Source organism: Rhinolophus sinicus, linkage group LG12 (assembly GCF_036562045.2).
Source record: "Rhinolophus sinicus isolate RSC01 linkage group LG12, ASM3656204v1, whole genome shotgun sequence".
In the NCBI taxonomy this organism is placed as follows: domain Eukaryota; kingdom Metazoa; phylum Chordata; class Mammalia; order Chiroptera; family Rhinolophidae; genus Rhinolophus; species Rhinolophus sinicus.
In genome coordinates, this window is record NC_133761.1 from 65,395,217 (window position 1) to 65,411,161 (window position 15,945).

Consider the following 15,945-nt stretch of genomic DNA (forward strand, 5'->3'; position numbering starts at 1 on the left):
CAAAGGTACAGAAACCACAGAAAATAACAAGTGTTGGTTTTGACAGCAAATCGTTTTCAGGTCTGTGGAACAAGTGTCTATTAGAAGCGATACCTTGCTCCCACCGTCAGTGCAAAGCGAGGCTGCTACTGTACGAGGGGCGGGCTGCTCTCACTGCTGCCCTGGGGTCACGTACCTGTCTGGACGGTCCAGTTGTCAGGGACACACATGGGGACTGTCCATAGGCCTCGGGATTTAGTCCTCTTCTCACTTGTAAGTTATCAGAACCTTAAATCGCCAACATCTGTTTTAGAAAAATGCCTCGATTTATCTATAAAACAGAGATAATAACTTATCCTATTCCCTTTAGGAATATGATATTCAAACTAACATAATATTTTAAGATAATAGACGTGAATAACAGTGTTATAATCATTTTGTGACATACCAGTTTCTTACGTGCATTAAGCTATTAAGTAATAAAAGAAACAATGAAGAATGTAAAAATAGTTTATTCAGTACATGTATTTCTTCGATTTTAATACAAAGTCAGATTTTAGGAGTTCTACAAAAAGAGCCAAAACACTTCACACATTCATGATTGGCTTTACTATTTCTTTTCTCTGTACACACTGAAAACATTTATATTTACTAATAAGGAATGCCAAGCGTATCCATCACCATTCGAATAGCTTGCAGGGGACTTGTGATCTCCATGTTGTCCCTTCTCAAAACCCAACCTGGTTTAAGTCTGTGAAAAGAACAAAACCTCCCATTAATAAAGTTCTGCTAAAGGGCTACCCTCACCCGTGTTACCCCACCACGTGAGGTTACTCCTGAGCACAACTGTCCTAATTCCAGACTGGGAGATGGTCCTGCTCCCTGCAGCTCATGCCATTTAGCTGCACCCTGCCATACTTGGGAGGACTTTGAAGGGGACCATAGTGATATTCAGCAATGTGGTAGGTGGCACTTTTTCTGTGTGTTCTTTTCCCCATTGGTGATCGCATTCACCGCCAAGGCCTTCAGTGCTGCCTAATGATTCCCTAATTTAAATGTCTAAACTGATTCTTCTGCCCTGAACCACAGACCTAATGTGCTAAAGCTACAGACTTCTTACTCCATTATTTACTGAGATCATCTCCCTTAGATTCACCAGGTTCTACTCTTGTTCATACGTTGTTTCTCCATTGTTAAACACGATATATTGCTTATAGTAGGTACTCAATAAATGTTTCTTGAATGAATGAATGAATGAATGAACAGTGACATAATGCTTTAGAACACATCCACCACTTACCTTGAAACCACTCTGGTTCGTACAGGTGTTTCTGGAATAAAGGAAGTACTTATAGAAGAATTCTTATTTTGCTTATAAAGTATTCTTTCAGTATTCATTCTATGTTTACGAGCTGTTAGTTTGTAGAGACTATAAACATAGTCAACAACTCTGGACCTATTTCGAACATCCTAAAAAAGAAAATGCACGTTTATTAAAACTAGTAATTAAATTTCGCATTCCTTCCATTTTACCAAAATCAATCATAATAAATACACACTATGTAGTAAACCTCTGAGCTTTTAACAATCAAAAACCAAGCTCTCTCAGTTCAGTGATTAGACTGGTTTAAATTACATGCTAATTTGTAAGACAAGTATAAAGAAGGCAGGTACTAAGAATTGTACATTTAGGTCTCCCTGAGTGAAAAGGCAAATATCAGAGTCAGTACCATCGCATTCAGTCACCAAGTCTTGTGAGCGTCCCTCTTCAAAGTTCCCAAAGTCATACAACCCCAGGTCAAGTACAACCTCTGGCCTAGACCACCACATGGCTACACTTGCCTCCCTGCTTAATCGCCTCCCTATGTCCACACATGCTCTCCCAAGCCCATTCTTCAGTCTGTGGCGAGAGTGACGTTAAAATGGAAACCAACTGATTAGCACTCACAGAGGCTCGATTCGTTGTCTTCAATAAAACAGCTAACAGACAACAGGTTTTGGTGAAAATACTTCCGCTCTTGTCGGCAACCTTATCACCAGGCTTTTCTCGGTACATCTGCAAAAGCTCCAGCAGCGTATCTACACAGTTTTCTACGTCGTACACTGCGGAAGTCGTTTTCTCATACTTGAAGAGAACAGAATGAGATACAAGTTATAGCAAACACATATGTCCTTAGAAACAACCCAACCGAACAGGAAGCGTAGAGCCAAATTTTGGGACCGTCTGCAGCCAGGGCAAAGGACTTAATAAGGTGACTGTGCTATTACTGCACTGTCATTTCTCAATCCATCTTACAGGCCTACTTGCATTTTAATTTTTTTCTTCCCAAACTACTTTAAATTTTCACAAAACATGAATCAAATCTATAGTCTCTGAAAGTGAACACCTTGACGTCAATAAAACAAGCTTAAAGCCAAGGCCATTTTAGTGAGAACCTTTTAGGAAAAGATAGCTTGTCTGTGACAGTCAATCACAGGGTAAGATAATGAAAACGGAACCTTTGATTAGTTGCCCTATTGCACGCTTCTTGAGCGCGAGGTGAGCTTGCTTTAAAATAAAATATATTTGATACTAGTAAGTCTAAAATATATTTCTCCTACCTTTTTTCAATTGTTGACTCTTTAATCCTCACAACCTCCTGAGGCAGATACCATTACGGCACCCATTTGACAGATACAGAAAGTGAAGCCCAGAGAGGCTAAGTAACCTGTAGGGAGCTGCAGAGCTGGGATGCAAACCCAGGCGAGCTGGAGTCAGAGTCTGTTTTCTTAACCACTACTTCTCAGTAACAAAATGTGGGGTAACGTGCTCTAAGTTGGAGCTGAGGGATGGGATGGCGAAGAGAAATCTGTCATCTCAATACCACTAATTGCATGCATTAGAGTTCAGGACAGACAGAGGCTACCAGTCCAAATCCCAATAGATAGAGTATTACAGGGTAACTAAGTGATAGCAGTATCTTTATTACGTTTTGCCAGACATGGGTAGAGGAGGTTCTACCGTTTCGATACAATGCAGTGGGTAAAGACACCAGCTCTAGAGGCAGGCAGAAATGGATCTAAATTCAGCTCTACCACTGACCACCCCTGAGTCTGCAGGTGAGGAACCTATGTAAAAATTATTCCTTCTCTATAAAGTCGGAATAATAGTATGAAATACCTTAGAGACAGTTCTCAACAAATAAGTAGTCAATAAATGCTAGTAATCACTGTTACTAATATTATAAAAACAGAAGAAATAAACTCATAAAAAATAGTGTTTCCAGGAACAATGATGTTAACAGATTAAACATTTTTTTCCCCTGAGCCTCTTGCAGCACATGAACGGATTTTCACTTGGGATCTGGGTTGCAGTGGTGAGCAAACATGCACCTAATCGCTGAGCCAGGTGTCCTGGCCAGTGCAGCACTTTCCTCCCTGACGTGGGAACTACCTTGGCGACGTTGAGCAGGACTTGCACAGCATAACTGATGACTTCCATGCAGGGGACACTGCGATTGCAACTTCGGATCAAAACAAATATTTCAGAAATCGCTCCACTCTGGGCCATGTCTTCACAACAACGTGGAGACAACCTAGTAACTACCTCTGCAAGGCAAAAAAAGAGAAACTCACAGCAACAAGGTGAGGTTTTAGCTAATACTGTATCATTAAAATATTCTCTGTACACTCAGGTAAAACTGCATTTCAAACCTTCTACAAGACATTGTGAAAGCAAACGAACTAACCGAGGTGCTTTAAAGCCTCGAGAATAGCTGAAAGGTGCTTGTACGTCAGCAGGTGGTGAAGGGCAAGTGCGGTTCTTCTGTAGAGCTTGCTTTCCTCTCGAATCTCCCCATTAATCATTTGGAGGCTGCTTCGTATAGCTTTAATTTTTGTACAGTCATTTTTCTTCCTCCAAGAATAGCCTCTCCACAGTGCCTTAAAGAGATAAAACTCAGGAATTTTAAGATTATAATCCACAATGTTTTGAACTTATAGATGTTCGTATCTATTTTCACGAAGTAAATATTTTCAGTAAATTTATATGACGTGATCAGATACTTTGCAACTAAAACCTCACTCCAGGTTCTAAGAAATAGCAAAATCAGTTCTTCTAAAACAAAATACATGTGATGTTCCTGTATATAAACTGGAGTTCATTCACTGACCAAAGATATATAACTCCATTTAAAATGCTAATATACTTTTCTTCTCTCAATCACAGGCTTCCTCCAGGGAATTGGAAAATCAAGGGCTTAGCAATGAAATTACGGTAACGTACTGTTTAGAAGTTACCCTACTTGCTACTCTCAGCTTTTTAAAAAGTATGTGACTGCATTTTTTAAATGTTGGCTATCATATAAATGAATTGCAAACCAAAGTCTTGAACTAAAATCAAAATATTTTCAGTTACCTGAATTTTAATGATTCCATTACTAAATTTTTCCTGCTTTTTACGGAAGAGAAAACGGCGTACAGCCTTCTGTATTACTGATGCCGCCCTATTTTGCTTCCTCTTACGTTCTTGAACTTCATGCTGAATTTTTATGATGCTATGATATATCTGCATAAACTTCTGTAGCTGCAATCTTGCTCGAAACCATCTCTGTTTAAAACATGATTTCTTTTTAACTTCAGTGTTTTAAAAACAAACAAGTACACATAAATTAAATAAGCAGAACATTAATTAACAGAACATTGGAAATCACCCCTCCATTCCCAGGCCACGTGGGTGCATCTGCGTGTAAACTGAGCCTAGACAGCACTGCCTTCATTTCACCACTTACGTAAATTCTATCAAGCTGCATGTATCATTCTGCAATTTGTGTCTTCACTCAATATTTTGTGTGTAAATATATGTTAACATGCACAAACAGAAAGAACTCCTACAGAGCATTAAAAAAGAACAAACATGCACCTAATCGCTGATGTGCAAAAGAAAGAAAAATGCACCCAAAAGAAAAATGGACAAAGTATATGAAATAAAGAACACATTTTAAAAAGCACACAACACACGTGTTGGCAAGGACAGAGAGAGGCAGGGACCCTCAGCCTTAGCTCGTCGGAGCATAAATGAGTACCATGACTTCAGACAGTAATTCACAGCTTTAGTTCTGTGTCACAAAACATCAACCTACTCCTAACGCATCAAATCATCCCAACAACCTTATGGCCAAAGGGTGAATTTCTATGGCCTTACCATAAGGTACTTGGAAATTGTTTGTTAAATATCAAAAAATATATCCTATCGTTTCACTGCAAAAGGAAAGCTAACCTGAATACAGATGACTGAATTAACGTGCTTTTCAGCGTTCTTCAGTGCCAGGCGGCGTCGATATGCTCTTTGAATTCTAAGAGCGGACAGGTGGTAATAGGCAGCAGCTGTGAAGTGAAGACGCCTAGTGCTGGCTCTCTGTTCTAAAATCTAAAGGAGACAAAAAAATTAATAACCACATATGTGACCTTCAATCAATATTTACTTCTGTATATTCTCAATGTCAAATTATATAAATTAGTAATAATTAACTGTTAACTATGAAAATTATTCACATTGTAACTGAAAGTGATTATAATCCTTTATTATACAATACTTCCACTTTTGTAACCCATAACTCAAGGTATAAAAAGCAAAATTATATTTTGGGCACTTTACTAAAGAACAATATCACTTAATTTAACTAGACTACCCAATCACATCGAGTTAAGGCTTTAAATGTGGTCATTACGAGAGAAGCATATGAATACGAAGCCCAAAAAAGGTTACAGTATTCCAAGCAAAACTGTTGGAGGTGGTGCCAATAAATCAGACAAAAGTATCTGAATTGATTTCTCCAGTATCAGTCTAGCAAAGGTCCAGCACAACTCTTGGAGAAGTCTCCTCCAGTTTATATTTAATGAAGAAAATACAAAACATTTCTCCAGTTGATCTTCAAATGTAATTAGCTTGTCTTTGCCAGCGTTTCATGTATTGATGCCGGAAGCATCATGAACACCCTAGGAAGGGCTCTGTTGGGCTGCAGACATGGAAGTTGTCACGGGAATGGCGGTGACAACACCTCAGAGTTGCTTGGTGGCAGCAAAAGGCCCCTGGAACAACCACCTGCTTCACACATGGAGCCCTCCTTCCCTCAGACTTCTTTCAGTCCCTCTGTTAAGCTTCATTACACAAGAGAAAACTGACTTTGCCTTTTTGGTGGGCCTCTGTGGGAAACAGGTTCACAGAACAAAACTCTACAGCAACCAGTGATCTGGGTACATGGCTCTACAGAAGCTGAGAGTTCAAATGAAAGGTTATATTCGCTCTGAAATTATTCTCCAAAATCTAAAATTTGTTAACACCATTTAACATCAAATATTTGAATTTCCTAAGATGGAGATATTCTACTTAAAAGTACTTACTCTTTTTCTCACTAGCCAACCCCGCACCAGTGCTTGTAGAGCAACTGTAGATTTTCTTAATTCAACAAATTTTGTCCTTTCACTCTTCCCAGACTTCCAGGCTCGGACATGTCTCTGTATGGTCAAAGCGGCAGACTTCTGCCGACAGAATCGCTGCCTTGCTTTATATCCTCTAAAATTTGTTTGGATCAAACAAGCAGCTCGATGTCTCTACCAGGGAAAAAAAAATCACAAGTGGTCTGATTAGATAGAAATAATAATTGCAATCCACTGGAGGTTCTGGAGTTTCTCAATGTAGAGTGAAATAGCATAACAACGACACTTTTCACATTCTTAGCTTAAGAATGTCATATTGCACAGGTAAGAAAAGGTGATGGCGTATAATTTCTAACCCAAGAATGAAGTTTGGATAATGGCGCAAGCCAGGGTCAGTAACCAGACACCTGGTGCCCTTTCCCTCTCACCCTCTTGATACTTCTCACGGTGAGGGGAAAGGGCCAATGTCACCTGAGGGGAAAGGGCCAATGTCACCAGAGGACAAAGCATTTAATAAAAACGCTAGCTCCAACAGAGAACGCAATGGGCACTGTGAACAGCTGCGAGGGAAACTGTGTGGTGCTTCGAGAACCACCACATACTACAGGCCCATCTTAGATTCCTGTTATATGACATCCTGACAATCAGATTCTAAGACACGTAAAAAGTATAGGAATTGAAGGGGAAGCCAGGTTTGTTTCACAACATCGATTCCCCACCTACGAGGAGAATGAGCTTGAGTAAGTGACCTTACCTCCCCTAGACCTCACAACGGGTACGCCAATAACTACACCTCAGAGTTCTGAGGAGGATCAAATTAGTAAATATACAGTAGGTACAATAACAGTAATGGCTAGAATCTTAGTGCATACTACATGCAATTCAAAATTTACAAGTAAAATTGTTAATTTTCATTTCTTTAATAAAAGACCATAGGTATTGTAGCTATTGTAAAGATTTGATGTTAAATATTTTAAATAGATCACCACTTGTGGCTTGAAGAGTATGTTATTAAATGTGTCACTTAAACTATACAAAATGTTTTATCTATTAACACTTTTCCCAAATAAATTATTTATTCTAAGTTACTTCAAAGTTGGGTTTGAGAATATTTTATAAATGCACATATACATAAACAAAAATATTCACAAATGGTATTTTTGTGAGTAAATATAGGTTTTAATTGACGGCAATGATGTGTCTGAAATAATGTATTGTTAGTTCTTAAAAATACTTTTTGTTTTCTGTCCTAAAGTAGTTCTTCGCAAATGAGCCGCATTTATTTTTAGACTTACTTTCATCATTAAGAAGTGTTCACGAGCTATTCTTCCAGAAAGTCTAGCTCTCCATTTTCTCTGAATGATAACTGCTGATGCTCTCACATTCAAAAACCTAAAATGTAGATATTAGAAAGCAATTTCAAATTACTTTAATCTATTTAATAAGTACTTATTGACCCCTCCCCATTTAAATACTAGAGGATAAAGACAATATAAGAATGGAGAGAATCAAAGCGGAAAAATATACTTAAGTTCTAGCAATCATAATTTTACACACACACACATTGAAAAAAAAGTTTTGCAATTGGCAATATTCCAGTGGGCAAGAAATATGAAGTTGCAGAATGACAAAGAAATCTGAACAGGATAGTAAGATTAACCAGATGCAGACAAAGCCCAGGTAAAGGGGGGGGAGAGGGTGGTAAATAATTGTAGAATATAAAATCTGAGTGCATGTTGCAAGGGAGCCTTTGAGCAGACAGGAGGTGGTCAAGAAGAGAACTGGGGAGATTAGAACAGATAAGGCCCATAGATAAGGCAAATGAGAAATGGACACGCATTTGAAAGAAAAGATAGGCATCAACAAAATATCTAAAAAGAAATAGTCTGTAAACAGAATTGGAGAAAAATTTAAAACCTCATGAGGGCTAGAGATTGACCTTTAGGCATCAACATAGTGATAACAGATAAAAACTGAGCATGGTCAAGCTTTTGATCTGTTCTTGCTAATGTGGAAAAGGCAGAAAGATTAACTTAAGGCACGTTGCCACATTTCTCAGAAAATAAAGCTTAGTGTCATGAGAAAAATTCAGCTTTTTGCTGCAGGAAAATTAGATTCTGGCCCTTCACACAGCTGAGTATAAACTACAAGTTCATGTGATCAGCCCTGCTTCTAACCATGGAGCTGACCCAGGAACACGAGTGTGCGCTCCTAAAAAGAACTTTCAAACCAGCAGTGACTGATAACGCTTCATCATTTCTGGGGACTGAAGGAAAGTTCGTATACTATGAAATAAAGAATAACATAGATAATCTGGTAAGAGCTTCTGAAAATGTGCTTAAAAGAAATGAACTAGGAGCAGGGAAATATGATCAAAAGAAACAATTTAGTAATTAGGACTTCATCATTAAGGATAGAGTATAGCAGGGAATAGTGCAAAGTGGAGAGAGAGAGAGAGAGAGAGAGAGAAACTAAGTAAAACAAAATTTTCCAGTAGCTAAATCAGCAAACCAAACCAAGATTTACTAGATTATTTTACTTACCTTCCTCCCCTCAGTGCTTACCTTCATCCCTTTGAACCTGAACTAATTTATCAAGTTTAAGTAAATACTTTTTACTAAATAATAGATAGCATCTCAAGGCTCTATCTCAAAAAATAAGACAGTCTTAGACATATATCTTGTTTCATTAATGGAGAAAACACCAACAAAATGAACCATACATATTAAGCATAGCAAATACTTAAAAGAAAAATCAATGAGCAGTATTATTTTATATAAAGACTTATATGAAGACTCTCCCACATAGCTCTGAGACATTACCGCGTTCTCTCCAGTTTGGTACAGAGGCAAGCTTGAATGGTTTTAACAGCTTTTAATATAGCTAGGTATTCTTTACGTGCTTTCCAACACCTGTACCACGCTTGAATCTTGCAGGCAGCCTTCACTTTACACACATATTTCCGGGCTTTGTATCTTCTCCACGCAGCCTATTAAACACATAAATATAACACATATGCAATGAAATGTTGGGTTTTGTAAATTGAAAAAAATCAGTATTCAAGACAGTTTATACAAGGCTAAGCAGACAAAATCAACTGCAGAAATATAGTCATGACTCTTCTATGAGACTCACGCAGGCCTGATGCTTAACGGGCCCTGGGGAAAAGGGGGTGCTTCCCACAGTGAACACCCGCTACGTGCTCCATCACCCATAGTGTGGCTGGCCGACAGCTAAGCCTGGTATAACCCTAACAAATATTTAGAAATGTTAGGCTTCCCTTCTCTGCTCTCTCTCATTTTGGATTATAATTATTCCTCCTTGCTCAATTAAGTTTTCTGAGGACAGCAACTAAGTATAGCTGACCATCTATTCCTATCGCCCTCTATAGTACTTGGCATATTGCCAGCATCTGCCATTTTTTGTTGAATGAAAACATTATTTCTAAGCTTAACAGGAACCCAGCAAGATACCAACATATCACATACACCTAGGTTTAATGCCCAGGTTATCACAGGTAGACTAGAAATAACTGAAGTACCCAGATTCAGCTCCTGGATTGGCCTCTCTCCAACAAAATAAAAATGCTTTAAGGGAAACCAAAAGTGCTCAACACTCTGAATAAAGTACATATGTCTATTTAGCCTTAGAAGTGCTGATGAACAGATCAGTAAGAGAATAAAGTTATCCCATTTGGCCTAAATTATGCCAAATATCACTTTACCTCAACTTAATCATTTTACCAAACAGAGAACTCCCATTAATCAAACCATATTCTCAAAATGCTTCCAGGAATGCTATAACAAACACCTAGCAAAATGCACGAAGCATAGGGTGATTATCCAGAACCCCAGTTCTGTGCTGCTTTGGGTAAATTATCCTTGAGCCCTTTTCCCACTCTCAAAAACGCTCCATTTTGGAAGGCAAATGAAATGGACATGTAAACTAAGTATTAGTCTTTATGACGTGCTTGAACTCATTTTATAAATTCTAACAAATACTGGTCAAAGAAAGGATGAAAGCCTAATACTTCAATGCACAAATACCTGGATTTTTAAGGCGCTCTCTTTCATTTTCTGCAACTTCCGTTTCTGCAGAAATCCTCTCATGCTGGCCTGAAGAAGGATAACACTGCTCCTAGTTTGTAAATACACTTCCCGCTGGTGTTTTGCAGACAAATGAGCTCTGTGGTGATTCTGTAGAACCACTGCTGCTTTTCTGTACAGTAAGAACTGCTTCCTGGCCCGCCAGGCCCGGAAACACTGCTGTAAGGAGACCGCAGCTCTTTTCTGCTGAAGGAATCTTCTTCGGCACACAGCCATCTGAAGGAAGGACTGAATTCGCAGGGCAGCACACCTCGGTGTTGCCAATTTTCTTGGGACCGTTTCACGAGAAGCTTTCTGGACTGTCACTGCAGTCTGACCTGGAGAATGCCACTCTGCTTCCTGTGCAGGAGCGAGCAGAGAGGCGTCAGGGTGCTTCTGCGGCGCAGTGGCTGAGCTGTGAACGGGGTCATGCTGAGCTCCAGCTGGATGACCCGGTGGTGCTGGCCGCTCGGCGGGGGCCGCCATCTTGGCCTCCGACATGGTTTTCAGTCTCTGTCTTACTTTCATGCCCCTGAAAGCGGCCTGAAGAGTTCGTACAGCTCTCTGAACTGCTAAGAAGCGTTTTCTTTCCATCTTTCCTCTGACATATGACCTATAATAATTCTGTATGACAACAGCGGCAGTTTTCCTCGCTTGGAAGTCAGCGTTGGCCCCGTGCATTCTGGAGAAGGAATGGATGCAGGTGGCAGCCAGGTGCGCACGCTGGGTATCGCTTCGCACCTTGAAGGCCCAGTACGAAGGCTGGCCACAAACCGCTGCTCCAGGACGCTCTGCAGTGAGTGCTCTGTATCTTCTCTGAACAAAAACCACTGCTGCTCTGAGGTGGAGATAGCGCTTCCTCATTTTAAAGCCTTTAAAATGCTTCTGAACAATAATGGCAGCCTGATGCTGGCCCTCACGCTCCCCTAAGACCGTGTCCTGGAAACCTGCCTGAATACAGGTCGTTGCTTTCTTGGGTGCCTTGTGCTGAAGGGCTTGCTTTTTATTTGCTCTGTATTTTTCTTGTATTACTTTTGTAGCCCACCGAACCTTTTGGTAGAAAACATACTGCCTGTACATTCTATATGTGCTCTGTATTATGAGAGCAGCTCTGTGTCTTTCCCTTAAAAGCTGTCTCGCTTTCATTCCCTTGTACGCAGCTTGAATGACCACAGCAGAGTGCCTCTGTCTCACGTAATTTTCTCTTTGCAGTTTTGCAGCTCTGCCGGCTCGGTAATGTTCCTGAATTAGGATTGAGGCGAGTTTCAAGGCCTGGTATCGCCCACGTGCTCTGTGCATTCTGAAAGCAGCCTGGATGAGAGTAGCAGCCCTGCGCATTTCTTGCATCTTTTTCCTTACCATCCATCTTCTGTATGACGACTGGATTTTAATGACGGCTTTTTGTAACCGTAGAAAGTGTAAGTGATGCTTTGCACAAACATTTGCACGATATTGTCTCTGCAACCAAAGAGCAGTTTTCCTGAGAGACAGGAATCTTCTTCTCATCATCAGAGTTCTGAATCTCCTCTGAATAAGCGTTGCTGCTAAATGCATAACTTTTAAATGTCTTCTAGTTTTCATCCCTCTAAAAACAGCCTGAATGTGGATCACAGAATGCCTTAATTTGTTATACCTTTGAAACTGTACATTTCTTGCCTTCACGGCCCGGTACCTTTGCTGTACTGTCTTTGTCGCCTTCTTTACCTTATTAAAACCTGTTTGCTGTCTGTACCTTCTGTAGTGTGACTGAATGAGTGTTGCCGCAGTCTGCATCTTCCTTAGCGTCTGCCTAACTCTCGCTCCTCTAAAACTGGCCTGAAGAATATTAACAGCTTTCAGAATTGCCAAGTACTTTGCACGCTGAGTTTTACCCCGATAATAGGCTCTATATCTTACTTGTATTACGAGAGCTGCTCTTCTCGTTTTATGGTATCTTCTTTTTGCTTGATGCATTTTAAACATGGCTTTAATAAAGGTGGCTGCCAGGTGCATATGTTGAATATGTCTTCTTACTCTAACACCTCTATAAATAGCTTGGATTTTGACTGCTGTTTTCTTTAAATTAAGATAATCCTTACGTTGATGGCTTGCAATTTTAATATTTCGGTACCATCTCTGAATGATAATAGCTGAAGCCCTATATGCTGCATTTTTCTGATTGCGTTTGTAAGCTCTATATTTAGACTGTATAGTGACTGCGGCTTTGTTGCGCTCTTTTATTTTTCTTCTCACTCTCATACTTCGGTAAGCTGACTGTAAAATCACTACAGCTGCTTTGGTTCTCAAATACACATGCCGCTGTTTCCTTCCAGTTCTGTAAGCCCTGTAATACACTTGAATCAGACGGGCAGCTCTTTTCATGGCTCTCCACTTCTTTTGTTGCACATACATCCTATAGCAGGACTGTATGATGACAGCACATTCGTGTTGCTTTTGAATCTGTCTTCTCACTAGTTTCCTCTTCCACATGGCCTGGAGCATCACTGCAGCACGGCGGAGCTCAATGTAGTCCATACGTTCCTTCCTTCCCACACTCCACGCCCTCTGATGCTGCTGGATGACCAACGCTGCTCCTTTCAGCACCCTAAACCGCTTCTGGGCCTTGGCCATCCTAAAAGCAGACTGAATTTTCACTGCAGCTTCACGCTCCCTTCTGATCTGCTCCCGAACTTTCCAGCCACGATAAGCAGACTGGAGAGAAATCACGGCTGTCCTTGTCTTTAAAAAATGTGTTCTCGGATCGCAAACAGCCTTGTGTGTCCTATACCACCTCTGTATCTTGAGAGCAGACTGAAGCACAGACCGATATTTCATCCTTCTACTATAACCTCTAAAAGCAGTTTGAATTTTCAGAGCTGCTATGGATTGCTGCTTGATTAGCTGGCGTACTTTATAACCTCTGTACACTGCCTGCAGACGAGTAACTGCTCTTTTGACTTGTGAGTTCTTCCTCTGATTGACTCGTGCTTTGTATGCACAGTAGTAATTCTGAATGACAACAGCTGCTTTACAAATTTTCAGATAGTGCTGCCGCATCTTTCTCATTCTGAAATAAGACTGCAGTGAAATAGCAGCTTTTCTTTGCAACCTTATCTGCTTTCGAACCAGGTAGCCTCTAACAAAAGCTTGCAGTTTTATACAAGATTCCCGCACCTGCCTGAATTCTTCTCTCTCTAGTGCAGACATTTTTATGGACCGATACCACTGCTGAATACACAGTGCAGCTGCTCTTATATGTAAATATTGTTTGCGAGTTTGTTTCATCTTGACAATTGACTGTACCTTTACGGTAGCATGTTTTAGGCTCAGAAACTTTTTTCTGGAAATATAAGCTCTATAGTATGACTGAATCTTTACAATAGATCTGAGGATGTGATTAAACTTTTTCCTGGCTTGCATCCTTCTATATGCAGACTGTAGAACAATGACAGCAGAATGTGTTTTCTGGTAAGATGCTAGAACTTTCTTGGCTGAAATGTAAGCTCGAAAATGAATCTGAATTACAAGGGTGGCTTTCTTCATCTTCTTATATTTCTGTACTTGCTGATATTTTCTTATGTGTGCCTGCAATTTGATGGTAATTTTCTTAAGGTTCAGAAATCGAAATCTCTCTCGTCTCATTCTCCAATATGACTGCAGAACACAAGCAGCTCTAATTTGTCTGTGTAAATGACGAGCTTTCATTCCCCTGAAAGCAGCCTGTAGTCGAATGGCTGCAGCCCGTTTCTGCAAATACTTGGTGCGCTCAGTCTTCCCTTTCAGATATGCCTGGTAGAACCTCTGGATAGTCAGTATAGACTCTTTCTTTCTTCTATATAACTTTTGGGCTTGAAAGCACCGAAATCTTGCCTGGATGATAACAATACAAGATCTAATATGAATGTATCTCTGTAATTCTCTGTGCATTCTGTACCACGATTGTATGACAACAGCAGATTTTTCTTCTTTAGCTCGTTTTCTGATATGCCATTGTCTAAAGGCTCTTTGCAATATTATGGTAGCTTTTATTTGTAATTGGATTTTACGTCGCTTCCATCTTCTGAACATAGACTGGATTATAAGGGTTGATGATTTTAGCATTTTATATCTCTGCTGATCCTGTTTTCTTCTTAAGCAAGCACGCCAATGCCTCTGAATTGTAACTGTAGCCCAAAGATATCGTTTATAAGAAGCAACAGCAATTATCATTCTTATCCTCGATTGCAGGATGATTGAGGAATACTTCAATTGCAGAAATTTTTTTCTAGTGGAATATCTTCTCCAATATTTCTGAAAAAGGTAGGAAAGGACACAAAGTAAAAGAGACATAACTTTCTATACGTAACATCTTTGAAAGTATTAATTTTTCTAACATTATGCTTAAAAACTAACACATTAGAAAAACAATATATTTTTTAAAAAGACATTTGTCTCTTTTGTATGTAGTTTAGTTTCTACCTGAACACAGCTGTAGCCAATTCAGAAATCCTTCTCTCATTCCTGATATTACATTGCATTTGTATTCCAGAGATGTAAGAAATATAAGCAAATTTATTTTAAATTAGAATAACATATTAGAAGAGTCAAAATAAAACTATAATATTTTGCTATCTACTGGTTCTACGTAATTTCCTATGAATATTATCTCTGAATCTTATATCCCCCTTTCATCAAGATGACTAAACTATCTTATAATGATTGGAAACTACTTATGGGAGGGATCCTATACCATCACATTACAGGCCTGGTAATATAAACCCAGGAATCTGAGAAATAAGTGAGACTATTTACTCATTAGAAATACAATTACGTCCTTTTCCCAAATTTAGGAATTACAGGTACATGTTTAAAAAGCAGAATTCTAGAAAGACTTGAGAAGTGATAAACCAACCAGACTGCTTCCTTCCCACACTACCCCACTCCCTAACTCCTCACTTAACCCAGCAATATGGCAGCTCAACAGAAAGAGACACAAAGTCTCAAGCTGATTCTGGCTGCAGGTATGTAAATGGCCCCTGGCTACTGGTCACCAAGCTCTGGATGTTCTTCTAGCAATAAAACCATTCCTTTGGCTAAAACACTCCAAACAGTGATAAGATTGGAATGGGCCCTAGGGAAAACTCCCTGCTGCATCTCAACATTCCTTACATAAGAGGGAAGCACTACAGAGGCTAGCATCACCATCTTGATAGCTCTTCCTGTTCTGCACGCATCTGTGCTTGGCCCACACACCCCGATCCACAGGTGAGGGCAGGTAGGGAAAACACATGTACACCCTGCTGACCGTCTAGGTTTTTTTCCCAATAGATACAGCCTTATCCCTCCACTACGTGTCGACTTTGGTTTTGTTCCTACCCTTCAACCTGACGAGAAATGATGTGCATAACACATTACTTCTCTTACTATGAAGACATGTGTAAGTAACTAAAACATTTATCCAAGTAAAGTTAAGCTTACTTATGCAAAATGGTTTTGGAAAGAACAG

General features: G+C 39.8%; 1 protein-coding gene across 1 annotated transcript in view; it reads right to left on the reverse strand.

Moving 5' to 3' along the window:
- Positions 1–475: 475 nt before the first annotated feature.
- The window catches only part of ASPM (assembly factor for spindle microtubules), a 39,765-nt gene continuing 24,295 nt past the window's right edge, over positions 476–15,945 (reverse strand). Inside the window, exons 18-28 of the mRNA XM_019750944.2 lie at positions 10,443–14,750; positions 9,219–9,385; positions 7,692–7,788; positions 6,361–6,570; positions 5,237–5,386; positions 4,376–4,567; positions 3,708–3,900; positions 3,413–3,567; positions 1,928–2,104; positions 1,280–1,449; positions 476–730 (exon numbers count right to left, since the gene is read on the reverse strand). Coding sequence (XP_019606503.2) covers positions 631–730; positions 1,280–1,449; positions 1,928–2,104; positions 3,413–3,567; positions 3,708–3,900; positions 4,376–4,567; positions 5,237–5,386; positions 6,361–6,570; positions 7,692–7,788; positions 9,219–9,385; positions 10,443–14,750 — 5,919 coding nt within the window. The 3' untranslated portion in view covers positions 476–630. The remainder of the gene's footprint in view (positions 731–1,279; positions 1,450–1,927; positions 2,105–3,412; positions 3,568–3,707; positions 3,901–4,375; positions 4,568–5,236; positions 5,387–6,360; positions 6,571–7,691; positions 7,789–9,218; positions 9,386–10,442; positions 14,751–15,945) is intronic.